This window comes from Ranitomeya imitator, chromosome 2, assembly GCF_032444005.1.
Source record: "Ranitomeya imitator isolate aRanImi1 chromosome 2, aRanImi1.pri, whole genome shotgun sequence".
Taxonomy (NCBI): Eukaryota; Metazoa; Chordata; class Amphibia; order Anura; family Dendrobatidae; genus Ranitomeya; species Ranitomeya imitator.
The window spans coordinates 450,687,591-450,715,547 of NC_091283.1; the positions used below are offsets into that span (position 1 = coordinate 450,687,591).

At 47.9% G+C, this 27,957-nt stretch overlaps 1 protein-coding gene across 3 annotated transcripts; it reads right to left on the bottom strand.

The window, feature by feature from the left end:
• Positions 1-443: 443 nt before the first annotated feature.
• RGS19 (regulator of G protein signaling 19) lies at positions 444-27,957 on the bottom strand. Of its 3 annotated transcripts, none has more exons than XM_069751100.1 (5): positions 27,801-27,957; positions 9,762-9,880; positions 9,538-9,612; positions 9,030-9,264; positions 444-1,668 (listed from the first exon to the last, which is right to left on the bottom strand). In XM_069751100.1, the coding sequence occupies exons 1-5, from the start codon at positions 27,840-27,842 to the stop codon at positions 1,480-1,482; spliced, it is 660 nt and encodes a 219-aa protein (XP_069607201.1). In that variant the 5' UTR covers positions 27,843-27,957; the 3' UTR covers positions 444-1,479. The 3 variants fall into 3 exon arrangements, with proteins under 3 accessions (XP_069607201.1, XP_069607200.1, XP_069607202.1); XM_069751099.1 differs by lacking the exon at positions 27,801-27,957 and adding an exon at positions 14,741-14,892; XM_069751101.1 differs by lacking the exon at positions 27,801-27,957 and adding an exon at positions 15,511-15,606 and having other exon boundaries at positions 1,338-1,668.

Consider the following 27,957-nt stretch of genomic DNA (forward strand, 5'->3'; position numbering starts at 1 on the left):
TTGTCGTATAATGTGTCCAAAGTAGGCAAGTCTTAGTGTGGAGATCCTTAATTCGAGTGACATACCTGGCTTGATTTGTTCCAAGACTGATTTGTTTGTTCTTCTTGCCATCCATGGTATTGGTAATATTCATATTGCTGACCAGCATAGGCAGCTATAACTTAGGGAATACATACATATTGCTAACCAGCAGAGTATAAAATGGGGAATATATATTGTTGACCAGCAGTGGGCGCTATAACACAGGGAATATATATTTCTGACCAGCAGAGGCAGCTCTAACATAGTAAATATACATCGCTGACCACCAGAGGGAGCTGTAATACAAAGAATATAAGAAGCATGGCGCAGACCAGATAGGCTGCAGTTTCTTTGTGCACCAGCAGAGGGCGTGATAAGACAAGGCAGCGCCTTTGTCTCCAGGATTACACATAAAAGCCACATCATGTTATATAGATATAATATATATATTTGCACATATATATATATTTTTATAAAAAGTCTGTTAAAATTTCCATGGAGGTGTTGAAAGAAAAGTAACACTGTTAGACGGTGACATCACATCTGCTTGAGGAGTGCTGGAGTATTTGGTAGCTTCAGGAAGTTTTGGCAAGCAGGAGGGGTGGGAGGTGACAAAACCCCCTCCCCAAACCTGATATAAACCCCATTAACGAATGAATATTCCATAAGGAGGCAGATTATGGTACCGATCCTCGAACGACGTCTCTGCGCAAAGTAATAGGGCTTCATCGTTTCCACACTGTAAACAGACGCCCCTCCCCCCTTGCATGTTGTTGGCAAATTGTGTATCATGTGTAATATAATGCATATGTATCCAAAGCAGGAGACTGTTACCCACCCTCCCCCAATATCAACCAGATGAACCTAACACCCACTCCCCAACACTCAGAAATGTAAAATCAAACCTCGTAGGAATCCCCAATAGTTGAGTAAAATCGTACCTCCCCCTCTGATTATGACACTGAACAAGGAGGGGGTGCCGGAGCAGTTCCCGATCTCTAATCCTTCCAGTACTGAACTGCAAAGCTGGGAGGTCATAAAACACACTACCCCTCCAAGCTGCCATACCTAGCCCTATCCACCACGAAAGGCAATATGAAATATTGGGACCCCTCTCAGGACCCCCCTGGGGAGTTCAGTAGTATTTCAGTCCTGAGGTAAGTTCCCCCCATACAGTACCTAATACCCCTTTGTCTTCCTGCGCACAGTCTACAGTGGACAGAGGGGCGGTGGGAGGTCAGGAGAGGCGTGAGGTGAAGGCGGCGTTCATAGCTCTCCAAGCTGCGGAAGCTGAGGCTTCGTGCCGTTCCGGATTCTGAGGCAGGATGGAGCTCGTAAAGTGACTGGAGGAAAGAGGCCCTGCGCCATCTGTCCCGTTATTGGCCCCTTCTTGCTCCCAACAGCTTCTAGAAAATGTGCATTTGGATCTGTCCCTGCAGCCCCTGGAGCGGTTCCAACCTACGACTCCGAACTGGAGCGTGAAATGTTCTGCAGGAGGGATTTGTAAATGCCCGAATTAAGGAATCGTGGGTACGAGTCTCTGTGCATCAGGGTGTAAATCTGCAACTGAGCGTCATCAAACGTGTGAGAGGAGGGCTCCTGCATCCGTCGGTTGATCACTTCTCTAACCCGAGAATCTAGACTGACCTGCAGGGGGCGAAAAAAAGCAAGTCAGCGCATACACAGGAACACCAGAGGGCAGTATAACAGTGCTTACATACTTGTAGATAGGGCCAGCATTATAGTAGCTATATTCTTGTACATAGGAGCAGTATTATAGTACCGTATATACTCGAGTATAAGCCGACCCCCCTAATTTTGCAACAAAAAACTGGGAAAACTTATTGACTTGAGTATAAGTCTAGGGTGGAAAATGCAGCAGCTACCCGTAAATGTCAAAAATAAAAATAGATACCAATAAAAGTAAAATTAATTGAGACATCAGTAGGGTAAGTATGTTTGAATATCCATATTGAATCAGGAGCCCCATATAATGCTCCATACAGTTCATCATGGCCCCATAAGATGCTCCATACAAAATAGGCCCCATATAATGCTCCATACAGTTCATTATGGCACTATAAGATGCTCCATATACAAATATGCCCCATATAATGCTCCATGCAGTTCTTTATGGCCCCATAAGATGCCCCATATAATGCTCCATGCAGTTATGGCCCCATATAATGCTCCATGCAGTTCTTTATGGTCCCATAGATGCCCCATATAATGCTCCATGCAGTTATGGCCCCATAGATGCCCCATATAATGCTCCATGCAGTTATGTCCCCATAGATGCCCCATATAATGCTCCATGCAGTTATGGCCCCATAGATGCCCCATATAATGCTCCATGCATTTATGGCCCCATAGATGCCCAATATAATGCTCCATGCAGTTATGGCCCCATAGATGCCCAATATAATGCTCCATGCAGTTATGGCCCCATAGATGCCCCATATAATGCTCCATGCAGTTATGGCCCCATAGATGCCCCATATAATGCTCCATGCAGTTATGGCCCCATATAATGCTCCATGCAGTTATGGCCCCATAGATAGATGCTCCATATAATGCTCCATGCAGTTATGGCCCCATAGATGCCCCATATAATGCTCCATGCAGTTATGGCCCCATAGATGCCCCATATAATGCTCCATGCAGTTATGGCCCCATATAATGCTCCATGCAGTTATGGCCCCATAGATGCCCCATATAATGCTCCTTGCAGTTATGGCCCCATAGATGCCCCATATAATGCTCCATGCAGTTATGGCCCCATAGATAGATGCTCCATATAATGCTCCATGCAGTTATGGCCCCATAGATGGCCCATATAATGCTCCATGCAGTTATGGCCCCATAGATGCCCCATATAATGCTCCATGCAGTTATGGCCCCATATAATGCTCCATGCAGTTATGGCCCCATAGATAGATGCTCCATATAATGCTCCATGCAGTTATGGCCCCATAGATGCCCCATATAATGCTCCATGCAGTTATGGCCCCATATAATGCTCCATGCAGTTATGGCCCCATAGATAGATGCTCCATATAATGCTCCATGCAGTTATGGCCCCATAGATGCCCCATATAATGCTCCATGCAGTTATGTCCCCATAGATGCTCCATATAATGCTCCATGCAGTTATGGCCCCATAGATGCTCCATATAATGCTCCATGCAGTTATGGCCCCATAGATAATAATAATCTTTATTTTTATATAGCGCTAACATATTCCGCAGCGCTTTACAGTTTTGCACACATTATCATCACTGGGGCTCACAATCTAGAATCCCTATCAGTATGTCTTTGGAACGTGGAAGGAAACCGGAGTGCCCGGAGGAAACCCACGCAAACACGGAGAGAACATACAAACTCTTTGCAGATGTTGTCCTGGGTGGGATTAGAACCCAGGACCCCAGCGCTGCAAGGCTGCAGTGCTAACCACTGTGCCACCGTGCCGCCCCCCCATATAATGCTCCATGCAGTTATGGCCCCATAGATGCTCCATATAGCATTGTGCCACATGTAATGCTGCTGCACTAAAAAAAAAAAAAGACCTGAACGGTCACTGCAGAGGACGCGGAAGACTCGGCGGTGGTGGAACGCGGAAAGGTGAATGACATACTCACCTGCTCCCGGCGTTCCTGATGTGGTCCCCGCATGTCCCACGTCTCCGGGAGCGGCAGCTTCTTCCTGTAGTGAGCGGTCACGTGGCACTGCTCATTACAGTAATGAATATGCGGCTCCACCCCTGTGGGAGTGAAGTCCATATTCATAACTTTAACGAGCGGTACCAGTGACCGCTGAACAGGGGAAGAAGCTGCCACTCCCGAAGACGTGGGACATGCGGGGACCACATCAGGAGCACCGGGAGCAGGTGAGTATTTGACAGGCGTCGCTCCCCCTCACCCGCCGACCCCCGTCTTCCATGACTCGGGCTGAAAATCTCGGCTTATACTCGAGTATATATGATAGTTATATTCTTGTACATAGGAGCAATATTATAGTAGTTATATTCTTGTACAGAGGAGCAGTATTATAGTAGTTATATTCTTGTACATAGGGGCAATATTATAGTAGTTATATTCTTGTACATAGGAGCAGTATTATAGTATATTCTTATGCATAGGAGGCAGTATTATAGTAGTCATATTCTTGTACATAGGAGCAGTAATATAGTAGCTACATTCTTGTACACAGCAGTATTACAGAAGTTATGTTCTTGTACGCAAAGGATCAGTATAAGGCCGGGAACACACACAGCGAGATACGGCCAAGTCTCGCAGGTTAAAACGAAGCTCTGGCATCGGCACTCTAGAGTGGAGCGTGCGGCTGCATAGCAATACATGGAGCCGCACGCTTCCCTCCGGAGTGCCGGTGCCAGAGCTTGTTTTTAACCTGCGAGACTCGGCCGTATCTCGCTGTAGTGTGACTCCGGCATAAGACAAGGGCTACATGGCAACATATTACAAGTAGCACGCATAAGTTGATAAATGCCATCCATATTTAAGTACACCTTGAGGTGGTTGAATGACTTTTGCACTTTTGGAATTTGGCACAATTTTTTGAGCTGAAAATGCCCCCCTCGGTTTATACACGAGTCCAGGTCCAAAAAGCCGGTGGAGCAGCGGGTGACAGGAGCCGTCGGCTGTGGCACATTGACAGCTGCAGCCGCTGGTTAACAGAAGAGATCATACTCACCCTCCGTCGCTGCATCTCTGTCCCTGCATATCCGTTGTCCCGGCGCCTCTCCTCTCCTGAGCGATCATGTGGTACCACTTATTAAGGTAATGAATATAGATGCATCTCCACTCCCATAGGCGTGGAGCAGATATTCATTACCTTAATGAGCGGTACCACGTGACTGCTAAGGAGAGGAGAGGCGCCGGAATAACGGAGATGCAGGTGCGAGGACGGTGAGTATGGCGAGTATAACGGGCCGAGCCATGCGGGACCTGGGGAGCCGAGCCATGCGGGACCTGGGGAGCCGAGCCATGCGGGACCTGGGGAGCCGAGCCATGCGGGACCTGGGGAGCCGAGCCATGCGGGACCTGGGGAGCCGAGCCATGCGGGACCTGGGGAGCCGAGCCATGCGGGACCTGGGGAGCCGAGCCATGCGGGACCTGGGGAGCCGAGCCATGCGGGACCTGGGGAGCCGAGCCATGCGGGACCTGGGGAGCCGAGCCATGCGGGACCTGGGGAGCCGAGCCATGCGGGACCGGGAGAGCCGAGCCATGCGGGACCTGGGGAGCCGAGCCATGCGGGACCGGGAGAGCCGAGCCATGCGCATACAACAGGGGGAGCCACATACTAGGACAGGGGGAGCCACATAACGGGACAGGACAGGGATGAGGGGACAATGCATATCTGGTTTATACTCGAGTCAATAAGCTTACCCAGTTTTCTGTAGCAAAAGTAGGTGCCTCGGCTTATACTTGGGTCGGCTTATACTCAAGTATATTCGGTAAGTACCTTACGTTTTTAACCTTTACAGCAATATTGGAGTCCATGTCTCTTTAATTTCAATGTGCAGATGTACAGTGGGGCAAAAAAGTATTTAGTCAGTCAGCAATAGTGCAAGTTCCACCACTTAAAAAGATGAGAGGCGTCTGTAATTTACATCATAGGTAGACCTCAACTATGGGAGACAAACTGAGAAAAAAAAATCCAGAAAATCACATTGTCTGTTTTTTTAACATTTTATTTGCATATTATGGTGGAAAATAAGTATTTGGTCAGAAACAAACAATCAAGATTTCTGGCTCTCACAGACCTGTAACTTCTTCTTTAAGAGTCTCCTCTTTCCTCCACTCATTACCTGTAGTAATGGCACCTGTTTAAACTTGTTATCAGTATAAAAAGACACCTGTGCACACCCTCAAACAGTCTGACTCCAAACTCCACTATGGTGAAGACCAAAGAGCTGTCAAAGGACACCAGAAACAAAATTGTAGCCCTGCACCAGGCTGGGAAGACTGAATCTGCAATAGCCAACCAGCTTGGAGTGAAGAAATCAACAGTGGGAGCAATAATTAGAAAATGGAAGACATACAAGACCACTGATAATCTCCCTCGATCTGGGGCTCCACGCAAAATCCCACCCCGTGGGGTGAGAATGATCACAAGAACGGTGAGCAAAAATCCCAGAACCACGCGGGGGGACCTAGTGAATGAACTGCAGAGAGCTGGGACCAATGTAACAAGGCCTACCATAAGTAACACACTACGCCACCATGGACTCAGATCCTGCAGTGCCAGACGTGTCCCACTGCTTAAGCCAGTACATGTCCGGGCCCGTCTGAAGTTTGCTAGAGAGCATTTGGATGATCCAGAGGAGTTTTGGGAGAATGTCCTATGGTCTGATGAAACCAAACTGGAACTGTTTGGTAGAAACACAACTTGTCGTGTTTGGAGGAAAAAGAATACTGAGTTGCATCCATCAAACACCATACCTACTGTAAAGCATGGTGGTGGAAACATCATGCTTTGGGGCTGTTTCTCTGCAAAGGGGCCAGGACGACTGATCCGGGTACATGAAAGAATGAATGGGACCATGTATCGTGAGATTTTGAGTGCAAACCTCCTTCCATCAGCAAGGGCATTGAAGATGAAACGTGGCTGGGTCTTTCAACATGACAATGATCCAAAGCACACCGCCAGGGCAACGAAGGAGTGGCTTCGTAAGAAGCATTTCAAGGTCCTGGAGTGGCCTAGCCAGTCTCCAGATCTCAACCCTATAGAAAACCTTTGGAGGGAGTTGAAAGTCCGTGTTGCCAAGTGAAAAGCCAAAAACATCACTGCTCTAGAGGAGATCTGCATGGAGGAATGGGCCAACATACCAACAACAGTGTGCGGCAACCTTGTGAAGACTTACAGAAAACGTTTGACCTCTGTCATTGCCAACAAAGGATATATTACAAAGTATTGAGATGAAATTTTGTTTCTGACCAAATACTTATTTTCCACCATAATATGCAAATAAAATGTTAAAAAAACAGACAATGTGATTTTCTGGATTTTTTTTTCTCAGTTTGTCTCCCATAGTTGAGGTCTACCTATGATGTAAATTACAGACGCCTCTCATCTTTTTAAGTGGTGGAACTTGCACTATTGCTGACTGACTAAATACTTTTTTGCCCCACTGTATAGTGCGAGTATAGGTTTGTATATTGACCACATAGCGTATTTGTGAACTTATACATTAATTTAATAAAAAATACCTCACATGAGATTTCAGTTATATACAGCTACCTCAGAGAGGATTGCAGGGGGAAAATGGGCTATCATTTGGCATGGAAACGGGAACCTGGGAAATCTCAGTCAGAGTGGGAGAAAGGATTTCTATTTACACATAAATTATCAATCGCTTGTCCTGCCCAGGAAAAAAAAAAACTATAAAATTATTACAAGATTGTATCATTAACCCTCAATATTGCATGCTATTTTTCCATCTGTTCATGACATGTTGGAGGTAATATGATGCATATATATGGTGGGATTGCAGTAGAATAAAGCCATTCTGGGAAAAGGTTTTTTCAAATTACTCTTTGGTTACGGGTAGGAGTTTGGAGTTCTAAGATTGCTCTTCTTTCTATTTTCCCTCCTCAATTGGTTCTTAAAAGAAAGATAGTCTCTGATTTTATTTAACTGGAGCGCTATCAGTCATTCCAAGACATTGGGAAAACTACCCACACTCCCCTAATGTCAGAATGGTTTGCCGAGATGGTTAATATTTGTAGGATGGAAGAACTCACAGTTAGTTTCTTTTTTGCAGCTGCAATATGGAGCGACTTGTCTATATTTCCGCATGAATATTGTTATCATTACAAGTTTTGTGAAGTCCTGCGTGACTTATTTGATCAGAATATATTTGGTCGTATGGAATGTTTCTTTTTTTGTGTTTTTAAAATTGATTAATAAAACAAACTGAACATAATTTATTAAAAGATGTGTAGGTCTTAAAAGATAAAAAAAAATAAAAATTAAGAGGCACAAATCACCCTGTTACAGTCAATCTATCCAGGGAATTATGAGCAGTTAGTTAAATGGCCACAAGAGGGCAGAAGAGACTGCCAATTCCATTCCCCTGATTGATCTGACTATGGCCGACCCAAGGACAAGCTGTTCCTTTCACTGGTCGATGTTTTCTAGGCTTTGTAATGATTCACGAGCCTGAATAACAAACAGCTCAATGTGGAACGAGGGAGAAAAAAAAAAAAAAAAACATAGGAAAGAAGAGATGTGTCCCCAAACAACTCTGTAGTGTCGCTGTAGTACCTGAGCGTACACACGCCGAAGACACAATGTACTCTGTCTGCGATTTGAATGCAAAATCCATATTCAGACACAATATGCAAATGTTTCACAACTGCATATTATTATTATTATACTTTATTCCCATCTCCAGGATCCTATCTCAATATGTAGTAGGTGTAATAATAGTAATATTAGCAAATACCTCTAATAAGAAATGTAATATAGTTCATCTGATTTGCTAGGTCACTTACCCCATGTGCAGGGCATTGCAGCATCTTAGGTATCTATGGTAAAGACCACTAACTACTAACTGTCACTACTATATATGAGCGGTCATAACCATGGATACCTAAGCTACTGCAATGCCCTGTACACGGGGTAAGGGACACAGCTAATCAGAAGAACTATACATTTCTAATTGGAGGTATTTGCTAATATTGTTATTATTACACCTATTACATATTGAGATAGGATCTTGGAGATGGGAATACCCCCTTAAGTATGAAGCTACTTTTGGCTACAAAAAAGGGGACAAACCCTTTTCAATTCTCATGTAATGTTCGTTCACATTTGCTTCTTTCCTTATTTTGCATTGACCTGGATTACATAATGTGTTATACTCCAGTCACATCCAGAGCTGCAGTCTAGGTACCACTGGCTGCACTTTGGATTCTGTCAGCCTGAGTGCAGCTTTGGTTGTGAATGATCAGTCCATGGAGCTTGCTTTTAGTGAGAGCTGGTACCTCTTTTGGTGACAGGATGGAGATATAATCCTCGTAGATGGTGCGTGCCTTCTCCTCGGTGCTGTGCTTACTGTTGTCCTTCTTCAGCTCCTCACACGCCAGCCAGAACAGCATGTTCTCCTCACTGTACTCTGTGCGGAGAAACTCCCGGAACACGTTGCGACCGGCCGGGTTTTTCATCAGCTTCTCGAATGAATGACCCCAGCTGTGCACCTCTTCTGAGGACGGTTTTGAGCTATAAAATGAGGACATTTGAGACAAATCATCAGTCATCAGTAGTCACCCAACCTCAATTACCCTATAGGCTCAAGCTTAAATACTCTGTGCTGCCTGAGAACCCCGCTCCTTACACTACAAATCTGCAGCCTCTTTTCCCCTCTGGTGACAATGGCCTGTCCTCACTTTCACTGTCCCCCACAGAGTTTTCTTCTGAAATACTCTGTGCTGCTCCTCAGAAGGCCTCCACTATGTGACTCTCCATCTGTAACCTCTTCTCTGCCCAACTTACCAGACCTCGCAGTGAGATACCGGCTCCAGTTTGGTGTCTCGAGATAATCGCCTGCGTCTGTTGCGATCTTCATTCCTAGAAAGAAAATAAGAGGAATTAAAATCCCTTAGATACGTCTGGGCACAGAGGGCAGAAAGGCCACTACGGAGTTAATAGTCAGTGCTGGGGTATATGAGACACAGAAGAAAGTGGAAAGAGGCGACAACACCGACACCGCCACTCACCAGGAACAGCTGCAGCAGCAACACCAGCAGAGGCAGCAGGGATTGGACCGGTGGTTCCGGGTGGGCTGCTTCCTGTCATATCGTGACATGGGAGACTCGCTGGGGTCAGGCCCTGTGTACTGAGGGAGAGAATCAATATTAGCTGGAAACCCACCATTGCTGTGTACCCCATGTGTTCAAGTGCTATTGTCCGGAACCCCAGGTTTCAGTGCTGCTGTTCTGTACCCCCAAATGTCAATGTGTCATCCTGTACCCAAGAGTCACTGTCCTGTACCCCAAGTGTCAGTGTCACTGTCCTGTACCCAAGTGTCACTGTCCTGTACCCCAAGTGTCACTGTCACTGTCCTGTACCCCAAGTGTCAGTGTCCTGTACACCAAGTGTCACTGTCCTGTACCCCAAGTGTCAGTGTCACTGTCCTGTACCCCAAGTGTCAGTGTCATTGTCCTGTACCCCAAGTGTCAGTGTCATTGTCCTGTACCCCAAGTGTCAGTGTCCTGTACACCAAGTGTCACTGTGTCACTGTCCTGTACCCCAAGTGTCAGTGTCACTGTCCTGTACCCCAAGTGTCAGTGTCCTGTACACCAAGTGTCACTGTGTCATTGTCCTGTACCCCAAGTGTCACTGTCCTGTACACCAAGTGTCACTGTGTCACTGTCCTGTACCCCAAGTGTCACTGTGTCACTGTCCTGTACCCCAAGTGTCAGTGTCACTGTCCTGTACCCCAAGTGTCAGTGTCACTGTCCTGTACCCCAAGTGTCAGTGTCACTGTCCTGTACCCCAAGTGTCAGTGTCACTGTCCTGTACCCCAAGTGTCAGTGTCACTGTCCTGTACCCCAAGTGTCAGTGTCACTGTCCTGTACCCCAAGTGTCAGTGTCCTGTACCCCAAGTGTCAGTGTCACTGTCCTGTACCCCAAGTGTCAGTGTCATTATCATATACCCCAAGTGTCACTATCCTGTACCTCAAGTGTCATTGTCCTGTACCCCAAGTGTCACTATCCTGTACCCCAAGTGTCATTGTCCTGTACCCCAAGTGTCAGTGTCATTGTCCTGTACCCCAAGTGTCATTGTCCTGTACCCCAAGTGTCATTGTCCTGTACCCCAAGTGTCAGTGTCATTGTCCTGTACCCCAAGTGTCACTATCCTGTACCTCAAGTGTCATTGTCCTGTACCCCAAGTGTCATTGTCCTGTACCCCAAGTGTCAGTGTCATTGTCCTGTACCCCAAGTGTCAGTGTCATTGTCCTGTACCCCAAGTGTCATTGTCCTGTACCTCAAGTTTCAGTGTCCATGTACCCCAGTTGTCATTATCCTGCACCCCAAGTGTCACTGTTCTGTACCCCAAGTGTCATTTTTCGGTTTAAAACAGAGAAATAAACATTATCTGTGTGAAAGCCTGCCCCTCATAAGAGCCGCCCGGACCCGAGCTCTGCTGTGGTACGACGTGATCTTTAGTGAGACAATAAATGACAGAACTTGTGGATTCTGGGCTATGACACAAGGTTCTTGGAAACCCATCCCCAGATATTGGGCACAATACACCTTTGTCTATACACGTCCTCCACTCACGGAAAATGTTAGACAACCTCCAGTTCACTCCAGAACTTGATGCCAAACTGTGCATGGCCTTTCCATCTAGATGTCCAAGAAATATCCAAGTCTTCAGCTTTCCATTCTCCTGACATCATGGCCAGCAACCAGCATAAAAAAGAAACTGCAGAGGCAATGATGAAGCCCCTCTAACCTGTGGACCCCCAGCCGCCCCTACTTAGGGATGCCTTACCGTAGAGCCACAGCACATACACCGGCTACTCATCCTCTTGGAAGACGATTTCTAATGGAACCTTCTGTCCTGTCACACAAACATCGGCCTTTTTATCGCCCCCTATGAAAATTGCGACCTAATCTATGCAAATCACCCAAACGTAACTTACAAAAGATCACAGTAAATCATTGTGTGAAGGTGCAGCGCTGCTCCGCATGACCCACAAGTTGCCAAGTCAAATCGTTACCCAGTGATGCCTATAAAATTACAGATAAAAACATGGCATCCCATGGGACAGCTCCTTGTAAGTGGCGACAGATAAGCCTCGACCCTCGCTGATCTTTCTCACAGGCGAAAAGTCACATGACGCACTTCCCCTCAGCCCTAACTCCTAAGAAACCGTCAGGAGACAAAGGGGCGGAGCTTACTTCTTCAGCCACCTGCAAGTAACACAGCCAACTGGCAGATTTGACAGGACATGTCCTATTCTCCGTTTACATCTTCCACTAAAAACTGCAATAAAAATACATGCGGGAAAAGATCCAGAACACGGAACATGATGACGCATTTGCTTAAAATGGACGAAAAAGAACCCAACAGAAACACATTTGATTGGTCGTCGCCTCCTTTAAAATCATGTCTGCTACTGGCGTTACCCGTCATGCTGCCAACGCTGGATTGGAAACTTATCTTTGTGAACCTAGACCGCTAATAGCAAGAGGAACTTGCACAGCTTCCTCTTACAGAAAAAAAAAGTTAACCCATTTTCATGTTTTCTGCTATTCTAAATTTTGCATCATTTAACACTTTAAGAGGCAGGTGCCCTGTCATCTATAGGGTGCACACCATGGGTGGATAGGACAGCGCCACCCAAAGCAGACAGGCGTCTTATGGAGGCCGCTGTATCAAGTGCACCCACCCCGTGACGGAAAAGTTTGGCCGCGGGGCACAGAAGGAAGTTGGGAGTAATATTGGTGGTCTCAGAGGAATCCCTTGCGTGGTCTCAGGTACTGAGTGCAAGAAGGAGTCTGAGAATTGGGCCATGTTCACAAATTGCAGAAATAATTCACTGATCAGATTTATTTTCCTTCCAGATGAAGCAGAGCTGGGTTAGTCAGGGCTCATCATGTCACACAGCTCACAGTAGTCCCTCATCCCGAGTTGTGACGTGTCACACGACCATTTGTGCCCCTTCTGTACGACAGCCAGATTGTAGTCGTATTCCCACCGTGGCAAGAAAGTCGCGTGTGACCGGAGACCAGCGCCTCATTTGGAAACATTTGTGACTATATTCCCGAATTGCTGAGACACCATATGAAATCATTAGATGTGACGTGGGAATGCGGTACCAAGATCTCAATGGCCAAACCAAACAGCCAACTCACCTCGCCTATACTACTGCAGATATAAATGCGCTACATAGGCGGAACATGACAATGTAACATCCCAAGCTGATAAGAGGAAGCCCCTGGAAAACACAGTGCCGACAACTTCCCCCAAATTTCCAGCGCTCCCTGCAGACTCGTGAACCAGAGACCGGCTATGTAGCAGTTCACTAGCGAAAATCTAGTAGTGATTAATTTACAAGGTATTACTACAGTGGGGTTTGGCAGATGAAGCAGAGCTGAGTTGGGTAGGTGCAGCCGGGACGGGCAGGTGCAGCAGCACTGAGTTGGGCAAGTGCAGCAGTGTCGGGCAGGTGCAGCAGTGTCGGGCAGGAGCAGCCGAGTCGGGCAGGAGCAGCCGAGTCGGGCAGGAGCAGCCGAGTCGGGCAGGAGCAGCCGAGTCGGGCAGGAGCAGCCGAGTCGGGCAGGAGCAGCCGAGTCGGGCAGGTGCAGCCGAGTCGGGCAGGTGCAGCCGAGTCGGGCAGGAGCAGCCGAGTCGGGCAGGTGCAGCCGAGTCGGGCAGGAGCAGCCGAGTCGGGCAAGAGCAGCCGAGTCGGGCAGGTGCAGCCGAGTCGGGCCGGTGCAGCCGAGTCGGGCCTGTGCAGCCGAGTCGGGCCGGTGCAGCCGAGTCGGGCAGATGCAGCCGAGTCGGGCAGGAGCAGCAGAGTCGGGCAGGAGCAGCAGAGTCGGGCAGGTGGGCACAGAGGCGGGCAGCTGCAGCCGAGCTGGGCAGGTGCAGCCGAGGCGGGCAGGTGCAGCGGAGCCGGGCAGGTGCAGCGGAGTCGGGCAGGAGAAGCTGAGTCAAGTTGGGCAGGGGCAGGAATGTCAAACAGGGGCAGCAACGTCAAGTCGGGCAGGGGCAGCTTGGCTGAAGATGTAATTTGGCACTAAGTGTTATTTTATGATGTGTTCTATGTCGTTTTACTCAAACTGACAATACAAATACTGCAGTATCGCTACTCAGAGTCAATATAATGCTCAAACAATGTAGTGCTAAGACCTTTCGAACAAGTAGTAGAGCTGAATTTGTAAGATGCAACACAACTGTCACATCCAGCACAACTCATACTGAGATATCACTGCATCATCAGCAGTTTTCCCATAGGTGCATAAGTTATTACAAAGCAATACAATGTAGTCCCACATAATTAACTGACAAACCTAGCACTGATATATCCCCATGTAACAAATGTAGCACTACTACATCCACATGTAACCAGGGCTGTGGAGTCAGTAAGCCAAACCTCTGACTCCCGACACCACAGCACCAGTCACTACTGAACATGTGCATAAAGTGCAGCACAGATTAATCTCCACAGCACTGGGCAATACTGAGCATGTACATAAAGTGCAGCACAGATTCATCTCCACAGCACTGGGCAATACTGAGCATGTACATAAAGTGCAGCACAGATTTATCTCCACAGCATCGGTCACTACTGAGCATGTGCATAAAGTGCAGTACAGATTCATCTCAACTAAAAGCCGAGACCCTTAGATTAGGAACAGAACAGACATTGTACTACTGTACCCAATATATTATGTATTTTACAAGTCGGACTTGGTCCATTTTATACCAACTCCACCAAAATGGACGATAACTCCGACTCCACAGCCCTGCATGCAACAAACACAGCACTTCAACATCTGTATGTAGCCTTAAAGTCATACACAAAGTATCACACAAGAAACCACTGTCCTATTTAGCTCAAGCCACCTGCAGACCTCCATCTAGATTCTAGGTCTGTGGCACCTTATGCAAATCCATCTCATTTGTCCATGAACCATGCGGAGCCCCCTCAATCCTGTGAAGAAAATGACGATCACCCACCTTGCATCCCATGGACTGCTCTCCCAGTGGATGCATCTGTTGCCCCCGTTCTCCGATGCCCATTGAGTAGAGCACAGAGACTGCTGCCGGCCACAGTTCTCACCCCGGCTGAGGGATGGGAGAGAATAGGAACACTAAGGGTGTGGAAGAGAAGTGATTATGACATCCTGTGGTGAGAATGCAACTTCCTGACAACTAAACTTCCGCTACAGAGCGAAACCAGTGCACAGCGAACATGTACAAAAACACCCGGCGGACTGTCCCGTGACTGGGGCGCAGTATCTGCTGCTGACCACTAATGGTTGCGGTAGGGAAACAACTAAGGCGGTCAGTCATCCATAGGGACAGAGGCAGATGACAACCAGCTGCGTTAGAAACTGTAACAAGTCATATTGGTTTTCAACCTGCTTTACCACGTCCCTGAAAGCCAAATCTGTCCAGTTTAGCATCTCCTGCTCCTGGGTTGCACGTAATCAGGTAGATTTGCCTTGCAGGGCTCTGGGAAAGCTGGGTGACAGCCCATAAAGCATTTATATCTAATCACTCAGCTTTACAAGGAGCAGATAGAACAAAGAAAGGGATGAGAAGAATCCTGCACAACACGGTCCTGTGTGCGCGGTGGTACGTGAACAATGCACAGACCCGACCGCTTCCTCCCTCGCACATTCACGCCACAGACAATGCAGTTTCCTCCTTTTTTCACAGTAAGTAGAATACAGAGCCTGATCCAGCTGTGGATCAATTGCAAGCTCTTGAGAAAGTTCCTCTACCTCTTCCTTCCCTGCGCAATACAAAGTGACCGTTTCCTGTTCTGCTGAAACTTCTCAGGTTTGTTCAGTCCATTATTGTCCTCGTCTTCCTCCTTCACAGAAATATATATAACCCACGATACCCCCCACAAGATGATGGAAGAGGACCACAATTAGAACCCTAATTCTCCATCTTGTCTGAGGATTCTTTGGTGGGTTCCAGAACGTTGGGTCAAGTGATGATGAGCAGAGGTCACACGTCAACACCACGTCATCAAAAGTGGCCAGATCACCAAAACTGGGGGTAAGGTGAGGACAGACTGTGAAGCCAATATACGGATCATCTTCTTAATCCAAAAGATCTGATCGGATTGTCAGTGAGTCACAAATCCATCCACAGATATTACTTCAAATCCAAAACAAAATCCACCCGAGTAAGGGCTCGTTCAGACGAGAAAACCGGTCCAGTCCTAGTGATTTTATTCACCTTTTGCCATCAGAGTTTATTCAAAGTTTCGTAAGTTTTTCTTGAAAGAGAAGCAAACAAAAAAACAAAACCTATTAAACATGTACATGAAACACAGACAGCACCCAAATGTCAAATTTTTTCGAGGACCCCATAGACTTGCATTGGTGATTTGGATTCGACACTAGGATCAACATCGGGGACAGGGCTCCGTGCTTTTTTGTGGACCACAAGGTCTGAGGAACATGTGAAGAACAGCCCCATAGACTACTACAGGTACGAGTGCTATCACTCAAAAACACGAAAAAAAAAGGACGTCGGAGTGAGCCCTTAGCTTTTTTGTGGACCACAAGGTCCGAGGAACATGTGAAGAACAGCCCCATAGACTACTACAGGTACAAGTGCTATCCGTCAAAAACACAAAAAATGGACGTCGGAGTGAGCCCTTACACTAAGGCCACACAAGTCAATAGGGAAAAAAAAATCATCCAATTTTCATGTAGTAAAACAATGGAGAATTTCCCTCTGTTCGGTCACCGGTATCACATCCATCAGCAGAGAAAAAACATTTAAAAGATCAAATTCAGTTTCCTATGTTAATAATGGCGGTGCATCCGGAAACATCCGAGGCCATATGGTGGTTCGAATGGGATCCGATTTTTTTGCGGACTCAGACTTGTATAGGCGAGTCTCATCCAAAATATGGGAGGGAAGACACATGCCAAGATTTTTTCCCGCTGATATTTTGTCTGCGTAATATCGGAACAGCCCAATTACACAAGATTAATCCGAGTGCTGTCCGTTTTTCCATGGACGGCACTCAGACCCACAATACGGGGGTGTGAATGCAGCCTTATGTGCAGATTAAAAGGGGTGAAATTGTGTGTGCCTAAGCCCATCCTCATAGGACCATGCTCTTTAGTTTGACAGTCTTCATTGACAGCAAGCAGAGATCTTAAAAACAGTGACCAACTGATATATGAAGAATATTAGAGAGCTGCAGACCCCAATATTATACAGGGACTGGGCTACTAATCTAATACTAGTAGATCCCTGTAATAAACCGTATCACACAATACACCCAGAAACCCTCCGCCTAACGTAACGGATAACATCAGACAGGAAGTCGCCTCGGGATGCACAGCCATCTATTTTAAAGGGTGAAATTAAAATCTATTTATCGGTGGAGGGATGAGTAGACAGTTCTCAATGGCCCTTTATATGGTTTATATAATGTGCGAATATTGCCTTTTGATCCTCTTACATTCCGGCAGTTCCCCATGATGGGCGAGAAATATCTTCCCTCTCATGTCGTAAAAATGACGACTTTCTCAGCAGCACAAAGTATTGTTTCCATGCTAAACTCTGAAGTCTAAAATAGATTTATTCATATCCAGCAGATCCTGAGTGATAACCAATAACGGCCCCCATTACAGGAACTTTCAAAAAAAAAAAAAAAAAAAAAAAAAGCCAGACCCCAAAACCTCGATTGTCAGCGTGCTCCTCAGGGCGTCCTGTGAGTGTGCTGGCTTCACCATGAAGTGCCTGGTGGTCACATGCAGGACCATCCTAAGCCACCTGTGAGCCTGACGATCTTTGCCAATCAAGACAGATAAGGTTCTGAGAGAGTTAACACTCCACTCGACTGAGCACCTAATGTAGAGGCAAGAAACAGGAAACTTCCAGAGAACAGACCACGAAAGTGCAACTCCCTCACCCATAGTCTGTCATGTGGGTACAGAGTTACCACCTAGGACCCCTGTGCCCAAAGCCACCGCCTGACAAGTTTGCAGGAAATATATTGCTTTATGTACCACCAAGATCTTTCCAAGGCTGCGATGAGTGAGGTCTGGTTGGCGCTCGTGGTTTAGTTAAGGGGTTGTCCAGTAAAAGCAGAGCACATAAGAGTGTGCAATTATCATATGTCATTTACATTAACACATCAGCGCGTGAGTACCAGAAAAGGACGGCCAACCTTTCTGTCTATTACAGACTCAGGCCCAGACCTAGTAGGCCATTAGAGTTTCCAGCTCAGACACTAAAGGGCAAAATTAATCTCAGGCCAAGGTTCAGAAAGGTGCCATGATTCTAGGTCCTAGACCCCAAAGAACCATACAATTCTTGGGTCCAGAACCCAAAAGGCCATGCGATGCTCGGGCCCAAACACCAAAGGGCCACATGATTCTCAGGCCCAGACCCCAAAGGGCCATGCAATTCTTGTCCCCAGAACCCAAAGGGCCACATAATTCTCACACCCAGACCCCGAAGGGCCATGTGATTCTAGGATTCTAGGGCCCAGACCCTGAAGGCCAAGCGATTCTCGGACCCAGACATTGAAAGGTCACATAATTCTTGGCAGAGCTGAGAAGTTGGAGTCCATTTTGGTGGAAACGGTACAAAATGGACTAACTCCTGAAATATAAAATACATTGGGCACGGTAGTACAATGCAGGATGTGCTGTAAGTGTTTTCATAAGAATTTGGGAAAGTTATGAAATGTCCTATAAATGTGTTCTTGATCTAAGGACCTCGGCTTTTAGTGGAGATGAATCTGTGCTGCACTTTATGTCCATGCTCAGTAGTGGCCAGTGCTGTGAAGATGAATCTGTGCTGCACTTTATGTACATGCTCAGTAGTGACCAGTGCTGTGGAGATGAATCTGTGCTGCACTTTATGTACATGCTCAGTAGTGACCGATGCTGTGGAGATGTATCTGTGCTAAACTTTATGTACATGCTCAGTAGTGACCAGTGCTGTGGAGATGTATCTGTGCTGCACTTTATGTACATGCTCAGTAGTGACCGGTGCTGTGAAGATGAATCTGTGCTGCACTTTATGTACATGCTCAGTAGTGACCAGTGCTGTGGAGATGAATCTGTGCTGCACTTTATGTACATGCTCAGTAGTGACCGGTGCTGTGGAGATGAATCTGTGCTGCACTTTATGTACATGCTCAGTAGTGACCAGTGCTGTGGAGATGAATCTGTGCTACACTTTATGTTCATGCTCAGTAGTGACCAGTGCTGTGGAGATGTATCTGTGCTGCACTTTATGTACATGCTCAGTAGTGACCAGTGCTGTGGAGATGAATCTGTGCTGCACTTTATGTACATGCTCAGTAGTGACCAGTGCTGTGGAGATGAATCTGTGCTGCACTTTATGCACATGCTCAGTATTGACCAGTGCTGTGGAGATTAAGCTGTGCTGCACTTTATGTACATGTTCAATAGTGACTGGTGCTGTGGGGCCAGGACAAAGGGAAATTAAGAAGTCGGAGGTTTGGCTTACCGGCTCCACATCCCTGATTCTCGGGCCCAAATACTGAAATGACCACAGGACTTTAGGGTCCAGACCCTGAAGGCCACTTGAACATCAGATCCTACCTAAGTCAATGGGTTTGACCCCAAACACCAAAAATAGAAGGCCTACCCTACCTGCTACTAGGTCCCAAGCAATCGCACTTCTATAGAACAGATCCATAAATCAAAAGTGCTTTCATGTATTACCAGTAGGGGGTGCTGATTCTAGATTGTATGGTCTGAGTTGTCAGTGCATCTAGGACGTTTCTCCATTTTTATAGAAAGGAGCGGCAGAGTATGGAGGACATTATAACATGGAGCAAAGGGCCGCACTCTTCTTGTCTTTGGTCCCTATGGAGAACCGTGTTTATACCTGAACAATAAATGTGCTCAATTAGTAATAGTGCAAAGGGGTCAAATATTATTCCTAAAAGGGAACTTTCAGGCATTTATCAGATCCTGGGATACTATTGACATACGGCAGCTATTTACTGATTTTCAATTTGGATAAAACCCTATTGGCGCCGATTGGAGATTTCCATAAGTTGCTACTTATTAAGTTTCAACCCAAAACACTGCGAGGTCCAACACTTCGCCTCCTGCACAACACGGCGCTGTATACACAACAAGGCACCGGGACAATTAACTGCTTCACCCGATATTACAGATGTGCCGGCCGCTGCACTACAGCCTCCCCCACCTGCGCACATGGACGTGCACTAAAACTGCCCGCGCTGCCCATAGGTGGGCACTACACTCACATGTAGGCACAGCACCACATAGGACATCATCGGACCCTCACAGCTCAGACACTACGTATAGAGGCTTCCAGGTTAACCCCTAGATTTTATATGACGAATGTAAGAAAATAAAACAAGAGGCTTTAGGACCCTGAACACTGGAAAACAAAAAAAGGAAAAAATAAATCATGGGGGGTCATCACGGTATGAATGTATGAGCACAATGATGGTCTCCATTCTGGTACATGTACCACACACACCTATACATTGCATCATACGCGCCAACAGTAAAAAGAAAGCATTTGCACTACTAAAGCAGGATGGCACCATTGAAGCTCTAAAAAACTATAGGGAGAAAAATACTTTATCTAAAAAACTAATTAAAGCTGCCAAAAAGGAAACAGAGAAGCACATTGCTAAGGAGAGTAAAACTAATCCCAAACTGTTCTTCAACTATATCAATAGTAAAAGAATAAAAACTGAAAATGTAGGCCCCTTAAAAAATAGTGAGGAAAGAATGGTTGTAGATGACGAGGAAAAAGCTAACATATTAAACACCTTCTTCTCCACGGTATTCACGGTGGAAAATGAAATGCTAGGTGAAATCCCAAGAAACAATGAAAACCCTATATTAAGGGTCACCAATCTAACCCAAGAAGAGGTGCGAAACCGGCTAAATAAGATTAAAATAGATAAATCTCCGGGTCCGGATGGCATACACCCACGAGTACTAAGAGAACTAAGTAATGTAATAGATAAACCATTATTTCTTATTTTTAGGGACTCTATAGCGACAGGGTCTGTTCCGCAGGATTGGCGCATAGCAAATGTGGTGCCAATATTCAAAAAGGGCTCTAAAAGTGAACCTGGAAATTATAGGCCAGTAAGTCTAACCTCTATTGTTGGTAAAATATTTGAAGGGTTTCTGAGGGATGTTATTCTGGATTATCTCAATGAGAATAACTGTTTAACTCCATATCAGCATGGGTTTATGAGAAATCGCTCCTGTCAAACCAATCTAATCAGTTTTTATGAAGAGGTAAGCTATAGGCTGGACCACGGTGAGTCATTGGACGTGGTATATCTCGATTTTTCCAAAGCGTTTGATACCGTGCCGCACAAGAGGTTGGTACACAAAATGAGAATGCTTGGTCTGGGGGAAATTGTGTGTAAATGGGTTAGTAACTGGCTTAGTGATAGAAAGCAGAGGGTGGTTATAAATGGTATAGTCTCTAACTGGGTCGCTGTGACCAGTGGGGTACCGCAGGGGTCAGTATTGGGACCTGTTCTCTTCAACATATTCATTAATGATCTGGTAGAAGGTTTACACAGTAAAATATCGATATTTGCAGATGATACAAAACTATGTAAAGCAGTTAATACAAGAGAAGATAGTATTCTGCTACAGATGGATCTGGATAAGTTGGAAACTTGGGCTGAAAGGTGGCAGATGAGGTTTAACAATGATAAATGTAAGGTTATACACATGGGAAGAAGGAATCAATGTCACCATTACACACTGAATGGGAAACCACTGGGTAAATCTGACAGGGAGAAGGACTTGGGGATCCTAGTTAATGATAAACTTACCTGGAGCAGCCAGTGCCAGGCAGCAGCTGCCAAGGCAAACAGGATCATGGGGTGCATTAAAAGAGGTCTGGATACACATGATGAGAGCATTATACTGCCTCTGTACAAATCCCTAGTTAGACCGCACATGGAGTACTGTGTCCAGTTTTGGGCACCGGTGCTCAGGAAGGATATAATGGAACTAGAGAGAGTACAAAGGAGGGCAACAAAATTAATAAAGGGGATGGGAGAACTACAATACCCAGATAGATTAGCAAAATTAGGATTATTTAGTCTAGAAAAAAGACGACTGAGGGGCGATCTAATAACCATGTATAAGTATATAAGGGGACAATACAAATATCTCGCTGAGGATCTGTTTATACCAAGGAAGGTGACGGGCACAAGGGGGCATTCTTTGCGTCTGGAGGAGAGAAGGTTTTTCCACCAACATAGAAGAGGATTCTTTACTGTTAGGGCAGTGAGAATCTGGAATTGCTTGCCTGAGGAGGTGGTGATGGCGAACTCAGTCGAGGGGTTCAAGAGAGGCCTGGATGTCTTCCTGGAGCAGAACAATATTGTATCATACAATTAGGTTCTGTAGAAGGACGTAGATCTGGGGATTTATTATGATGGAATATAGGCTGAACTGGATGGACAAATGTCTTTTTTCGGCCTTACTAACTATGTTACTATGTAACATGAGATGCCCCCCCACTACAAACTGCAAGTCCCTGTACACGGGGCCAGGATCTGATGGGAAGGGGTTATAGAGGTCCTGGGGGCTAGTAATTTATGATTGGCTGGTAGTGATGATGATGGAGGTCTCCAAATCTTTACACCCCATTCCAGCCACATACCACGAAGAACACTGCATAACTTAGGGGTCTACCAGGACTGAGATAAAAACCACCAAGTCACTATGGTGATCCGCAAAAGTAGTTTTGGGGGTATGTTAGGGTGCAGTTTGGATCTAGTAGGTGAATTTTTGGACTGGAATATAGGTTGGCATGGACAAGACTCCGGAGAATTTATGGCATGTAGGGGAAGGGTAGGAGGTAATGACTGTTCTGAGAGTACTTCGGTGGGAGAGGGGTAGAGACGCCTCCAGGCCTGGTGTGGGGGTCGTAGGAAGCTGTAGTACAGGGATAGGTAAGTGGCATGGCGTCTCTCGTGCCTGGAGTGGTAATACAGAGGGTGCAAGGTACAGGATGGCAGGCCCAGTACCAATGCCTGGCATTATGCCAGTGGGTAGGCTTAGTGGTGGGCACAGATTGTATTAGTGTATTACCTGTGCCCTGTGTGCGGGGGATTATGTAGGTAGAAGGGATGCCTCCTGTGAGCAGTTAGGGCGTAGTTTGGGGCACCAGGGGTACTGTGTAGGTATAAGTAGCACTGAAGGTAGTAAAACCCGCTGAGTATTGTGGGGGGTAGATTGGGATGCAGGGGCTACAGTGTATAAGTGACATGGAAGGTACTAATGTCTCTGGAGTGCCCCGTATGAGGGGATTTTCACATGCAGGATGTAGTGTACGTGTGTAAGTGACCCAGAGGGTAGTAACGTCTGCCTAGCGCACAGTGAGGGTAGTTTGGGGCATATGGACAGTGCAGGGGAAGTTTAGGACACAAGGGGGGTAATTGTGTGTATAAGCGACATTCAGGGTATTAAGGTCTCTCTCATGCCCAGTGTGGGGTAGTCAGAGGAACAGGGGGTACAGTGTGAGGTAAGGTGGCATGAAGGGAAGTTAAGTCTCTCTTGTGTAGGGGTAGATTTGCGCACAGGAGGGAGGACACAGTGTATGCATAGATGGCCAGACAGGGTGGTAGTAGTGCCTCTCATGGGCCCAGTGTGGTGTAATTTGGGTTGCTAGGGTCCTGTTAGGATAAAAAAAAAGTAGGCAGGGTAGTCAGCTCTCTTATGTGCACATTTTGGGGTTATGTGTGTATGTAAGGCTGGGTGTACAGAGCAGTAATGTCTCTGTGCCCGGTATGGGGGTAGTTTGGGCACAGTGTATGTAAGGCTGGGTGTACAGAGCAGTAATGTCTCTGTGCCCGGTATGGGGGTAGTTTGGGGGCACAGTGTATGTAAGGCTGGGTTTACAGAGCAGTAATGTCTCTGTGCCCGGAATGGGGGTAGTTTGGGGGCACAGTGTATGTAAGGCTGGGTGTACAGAGCAGTAATGTCTCTGTGCCCGGAATGGGGGTAGTTTGGGGGCACAGTGTATGTAAGGCTGGGTGTACAGAGCAGTAATGTCTCTGTGCCCGCAATGGGGGTAGTTTGGGGGCACAGTGTATGTAAGGCTGGGTGTACAGAGCAGTAATGTCTCTGTGCCCGGTATGGGGGTAGTTTGGGGGCACAGTGTATGTAAGGCTGGGTGTACAGAGCAGTAATGTCTCTGTGCCCGGTATGGAGGTAGTTTGGGGGCACAGTGTATGTAAGGCTGGGTGTACAGAGCAGTAATGTCTCTGTGCCCGGAATGGGGGTAGTTTGGGGGCACAGTGTATGTAAGGCTGGGTGTACAGAGCAGTAATGTCTCTGTGCCCGGTATGGAGGTAGTTTGGGGGCACAGTGTATGTAAGGCTGGGTGTACAGAGCAGTAATGTCTCTGTGCCCGGTGTGGGGGTAGTTTGGGGGCACAGTGTATGTAAGGCTGGGTGTACAGAGCAGTAATGTCTCTGTGCCCGGTGTGGGGGTAGTTTGGGGGCACAGTATGTAAGGCTGGGTGTACAGAGCAGTAATGTCTCTGTGCCCGGAATGGGGATAGTTTGGGGGCACAGTGTATGTAAGGCTGGGTGTACAGAGCAGTAATGTCTCTGTGCCCGGAATGGGGGTAGTTTGGGGGCACAGTGTATGTAAGGCTGGGTGTACAGAGTAGTAATGTCTCTGTGCCCGGTATGGGGGTAGTTTGGGGGCACAGTGTATGTAAGGCTGGGTGTACAGAGCAGTAATGTCTCTGTGCCCGGTGTGGGGGTAGTTTGGGGGCACAGTATGTAAGGCTGGGTGTACAGAGCAGTAATGTCTCTGTGCCCGGTGTGGGGGTAGTTTGGGGGCACAGTGTATGTAAGGCTGGGTGTACAGAGCAGTAATGTCTCTGTGCCCGGTGTGGGGGTAGTTTGGGGGCACAGTGTATGCAAGGCTGGGTGTACAGAGCAGTAATGTCTCTGTGCCCGGAATGGGGGTAGTTTGGGGGCACAGTGTATGTAAGGCTGGGTGTACAGAGCAGTAATGTCTCTGTGCCCGGTGTGGGGGTAGTTTGGGGGCACAGTGTATGTAAGGCTGGGTGTACAGAGCAGTAATGTCTCTGTGCCCGGTGTGGGGGTAGTTTGGGGGCACAGTGTATGCAAGGCTGGGTGTACAGAGCAGTAATGTCTCTGTGCCCGGAATGGGGGTAGTTTGGTGGCACAGTGTATGTAAGGCTGGGTGTACAGAGCAGTAATGTCTCTGTGCCCGGTATGGAGGTAGTTTGGGGGCACAGTGTATGTAAGGCTGGGTGTACAGAGCAGTAATGTCTCTGTGCCCGGTGTGGGGGTAGTTTGGGGGCACAGTGTATGTAAGGCTGGGTGTACAGAGCAGTAATGTCTCTGTGCCCGGTGTGGGGGTAGTTTGGGGGCACAGTGTATGCAAGGCTGGGTGTACAGAGCAGTAATGTCTCTGTGCCCGGAATGGGGGTAGTTTGGGGGCACAGTGTATGCAAGGCTGGGTGTATAGAGCAGTAATGTCTCTGTGCCCGGAATGGGGGTAGTTTGGGGGCACAGTGTATGCAAGGCTGGGTGTACAGAGCAGTAATGTCTCTGTGCCCGGTGTGGGGGTAGTTTGGGGGCACAGTATGTAAGGCTGGGTGTACAGAGCAGTAATGTCTCTGTGCCCGGTGTGGGGGTAGTTTGGGGGCACAGTGTATGTAAGGCTGGGTGTACAGAGCAGTAATGTCTCTGTGCCCGGTGTGGGGGTAGTTTGGGGGCACAGTGTATGTAAGGCTGGGTGTACAGAGCAGTAATGTCTCTGTGCCCGGAATGGGGGTAGTTTGGGGGCACAGTGTATGCAAGGCTGGGTGTACAGAGCAGTAATGTCTCTGTGCCCGGTGTGGGGGTAGTTTGGGGGCACAGTATGTAAGGCTGGGTGTACAGAGCAGTAATGTCTCTGTGCCCGGAATGGGGGTAGTTTGGGGGCACAGTGTATGTAAGGCTGGGTGTACAGAGCAGTAATGTCTCTGTGCCCGGTATGGAGGTAGTTTGGGGGCACAGTGTATGTAAGGCTGGGTGTACAGAGCAGTAATGTCTCTGTGCCCGGTGTGGGGGTAGTTTGGGGGCACAGTGTATGTAAGGCTGGGTGTACAGAGCAGTAATGTCTCTGTGCCCGGTGTGGGGGTAGTTTGGGGGCACAGTATGTAAGGCTGGGTGTACAGAGCAGTAATGTCTCTGTGCCCGGAATGGGGATAGTTTGGGGGCACAGTGTATGTAAGGCTGGGTGTACAGAGCAGTAATGTCTCTGTGCCCGGAATGGGGGTAGTTTGGGGGCACAGTGTATGTAAGGCTGGGTGTACAGAGTAGTAATGTCTCTGTGCCCGGTATGGGGGTAGTTTGGGGGCACAGTGTATGTAAGGCTGGGTGTACAGAGCAGTAATGTCTCTGTGCCCGGTGTGGGGGTAGTTTGGGGGCACAGTATGTAAGGCTGGGTGTACAGAGCAGTAATGTCTCTGTGCCCGGTGTGGGGGTAGTTTGGGGGCACAGTGTATGTAAGGCTGGGTGTACAGAGCAGTAATGTCTCTGTGCCCGGTGTGGGGGTAGTTTGGGGGCACAGTGTATGCAAGGCTGGGTGTACAGAGCAGTAATGTCTCTGTGCCCGGAATGGGGGTAGTTTGGGGGCACAGTGTATGTAAGGCTGGGTGTACAGAGCAGTAATGTCTCTGTGCCCGGTGTGGGGGTAGTTTGGGGGCACAGTGTATGTAAGGCTGGGTGTACAGAGCAGTAATGTCTCTGTGCCCGGTGTGGGGGTAGTTTGGGGGCACAGTGTATGCAAGGCTGGGTGTACAGAGCAGTAATGTCTCTGTGCCCGGAATGGGGGTAGTTTGGTGGCACAGTGTATGTAAGGCTGGGTGTACAGAGCAGTAATGTCTCTGTGCCCGGTATGGAGGTAGTTTGGGGGCACAGTGTATGTAAGGCTGGGTGTACAGAGCAGTAATGTCTCTGTGCCCGGTGTGGGGGTAGTTTGGGGGCACAGTGTATGTAAGGCTGGGTGTACAGAGCAGTAATGTCTCTGTGCCCGGTGTGGGGGTAGTTTGGGGGCACAGTGTATGCAAGGCTGGGTGTACAGAGCAGTAATGTCTCTGTGCCCGGAATGGGGGTAGTTTGGGGGCACAGTGTATGCAAGGCTGGGTGTATAGAGCAGTAATGTCTCTGTGCCCGGAATGGGGGTAGTTTGGGGGCACAGTGTATGCAAGGCTGGGTGTACAGAGCAGTAATGTCTCTGTGCCCGGTGTGGGGGTAGTTTGGGGGCACAGTATGTAAGGCTGGGTGTACAGAGCAGTAATGTCTCTGTGCCCGGTGTGGGGGTAGTTTGGGGGCACAGTGTATGTAAGGCTGGGTGTACAGAGCAGTAATGTCTCTGTGCCCGGTGTGGGGGTAGTTTGGGGGCACAGTGTATGTAAGGCTGGGTGTACAGAGCAGTAATGTCTCTGTGCCCGGAATGGGGGTAGTTTGGGGGCACAGTGTATGCAAGGCTGGGTGTACAGAGCAGTAATGTCTCTGTGCCCGGTGTGGGGGTAGTTTGGGGGCACAGTATGTAAGGCTGGGTGTACAGAGCAGTAATGTCTCTGTGCCCGGTGTGGGGGTAGTTTGGGGGCACAGTGTATGTAAGGCTGGGTGTACAGAGCAGTAATGTCTCTGTGCCCGGTGTGGGGGTAGTTTGGGGGCACAGTGTATGTAAGGCTGGGTGTACAGAGCAGTAATGTCTCTGTGCCCGGTGTGGGGGTAGTTTGGGGGCACAGTGTATGCAAGGCTGGGTGTACAGAGCAGTAATGTCTCTGTGCCCGGAATGGGGGTAGTTTTAGGATGCAGGGGAAGGAGGTTTAGTGTAAGTCTGGATGGTCAGTGGGAGCACAGTTACATCTCCTTCACCCTGGTCGAGAATCCCCCGCACTCGGTGACCCGTATGCCGGTGCGGGCTGCGGGAAGGATTCGGGGACCCCCTCCCGGAGCCCCATGCTCTGATCTCCCATCCGCTGGGCAGCTGCTACTTACAATCTGGGCAGCACCGGAGCCCGGTCGCTTCCTGAAGCACATCCGCCTGGCTGGGGGTGGGGGGGATGGAGCCGGTACCGGGAGGGAAGGAGGGAGGGAGGGACCGGGGACCGGGACACACACGGGAGGGACCCGGGGACAGAGACACAGCCAGAGC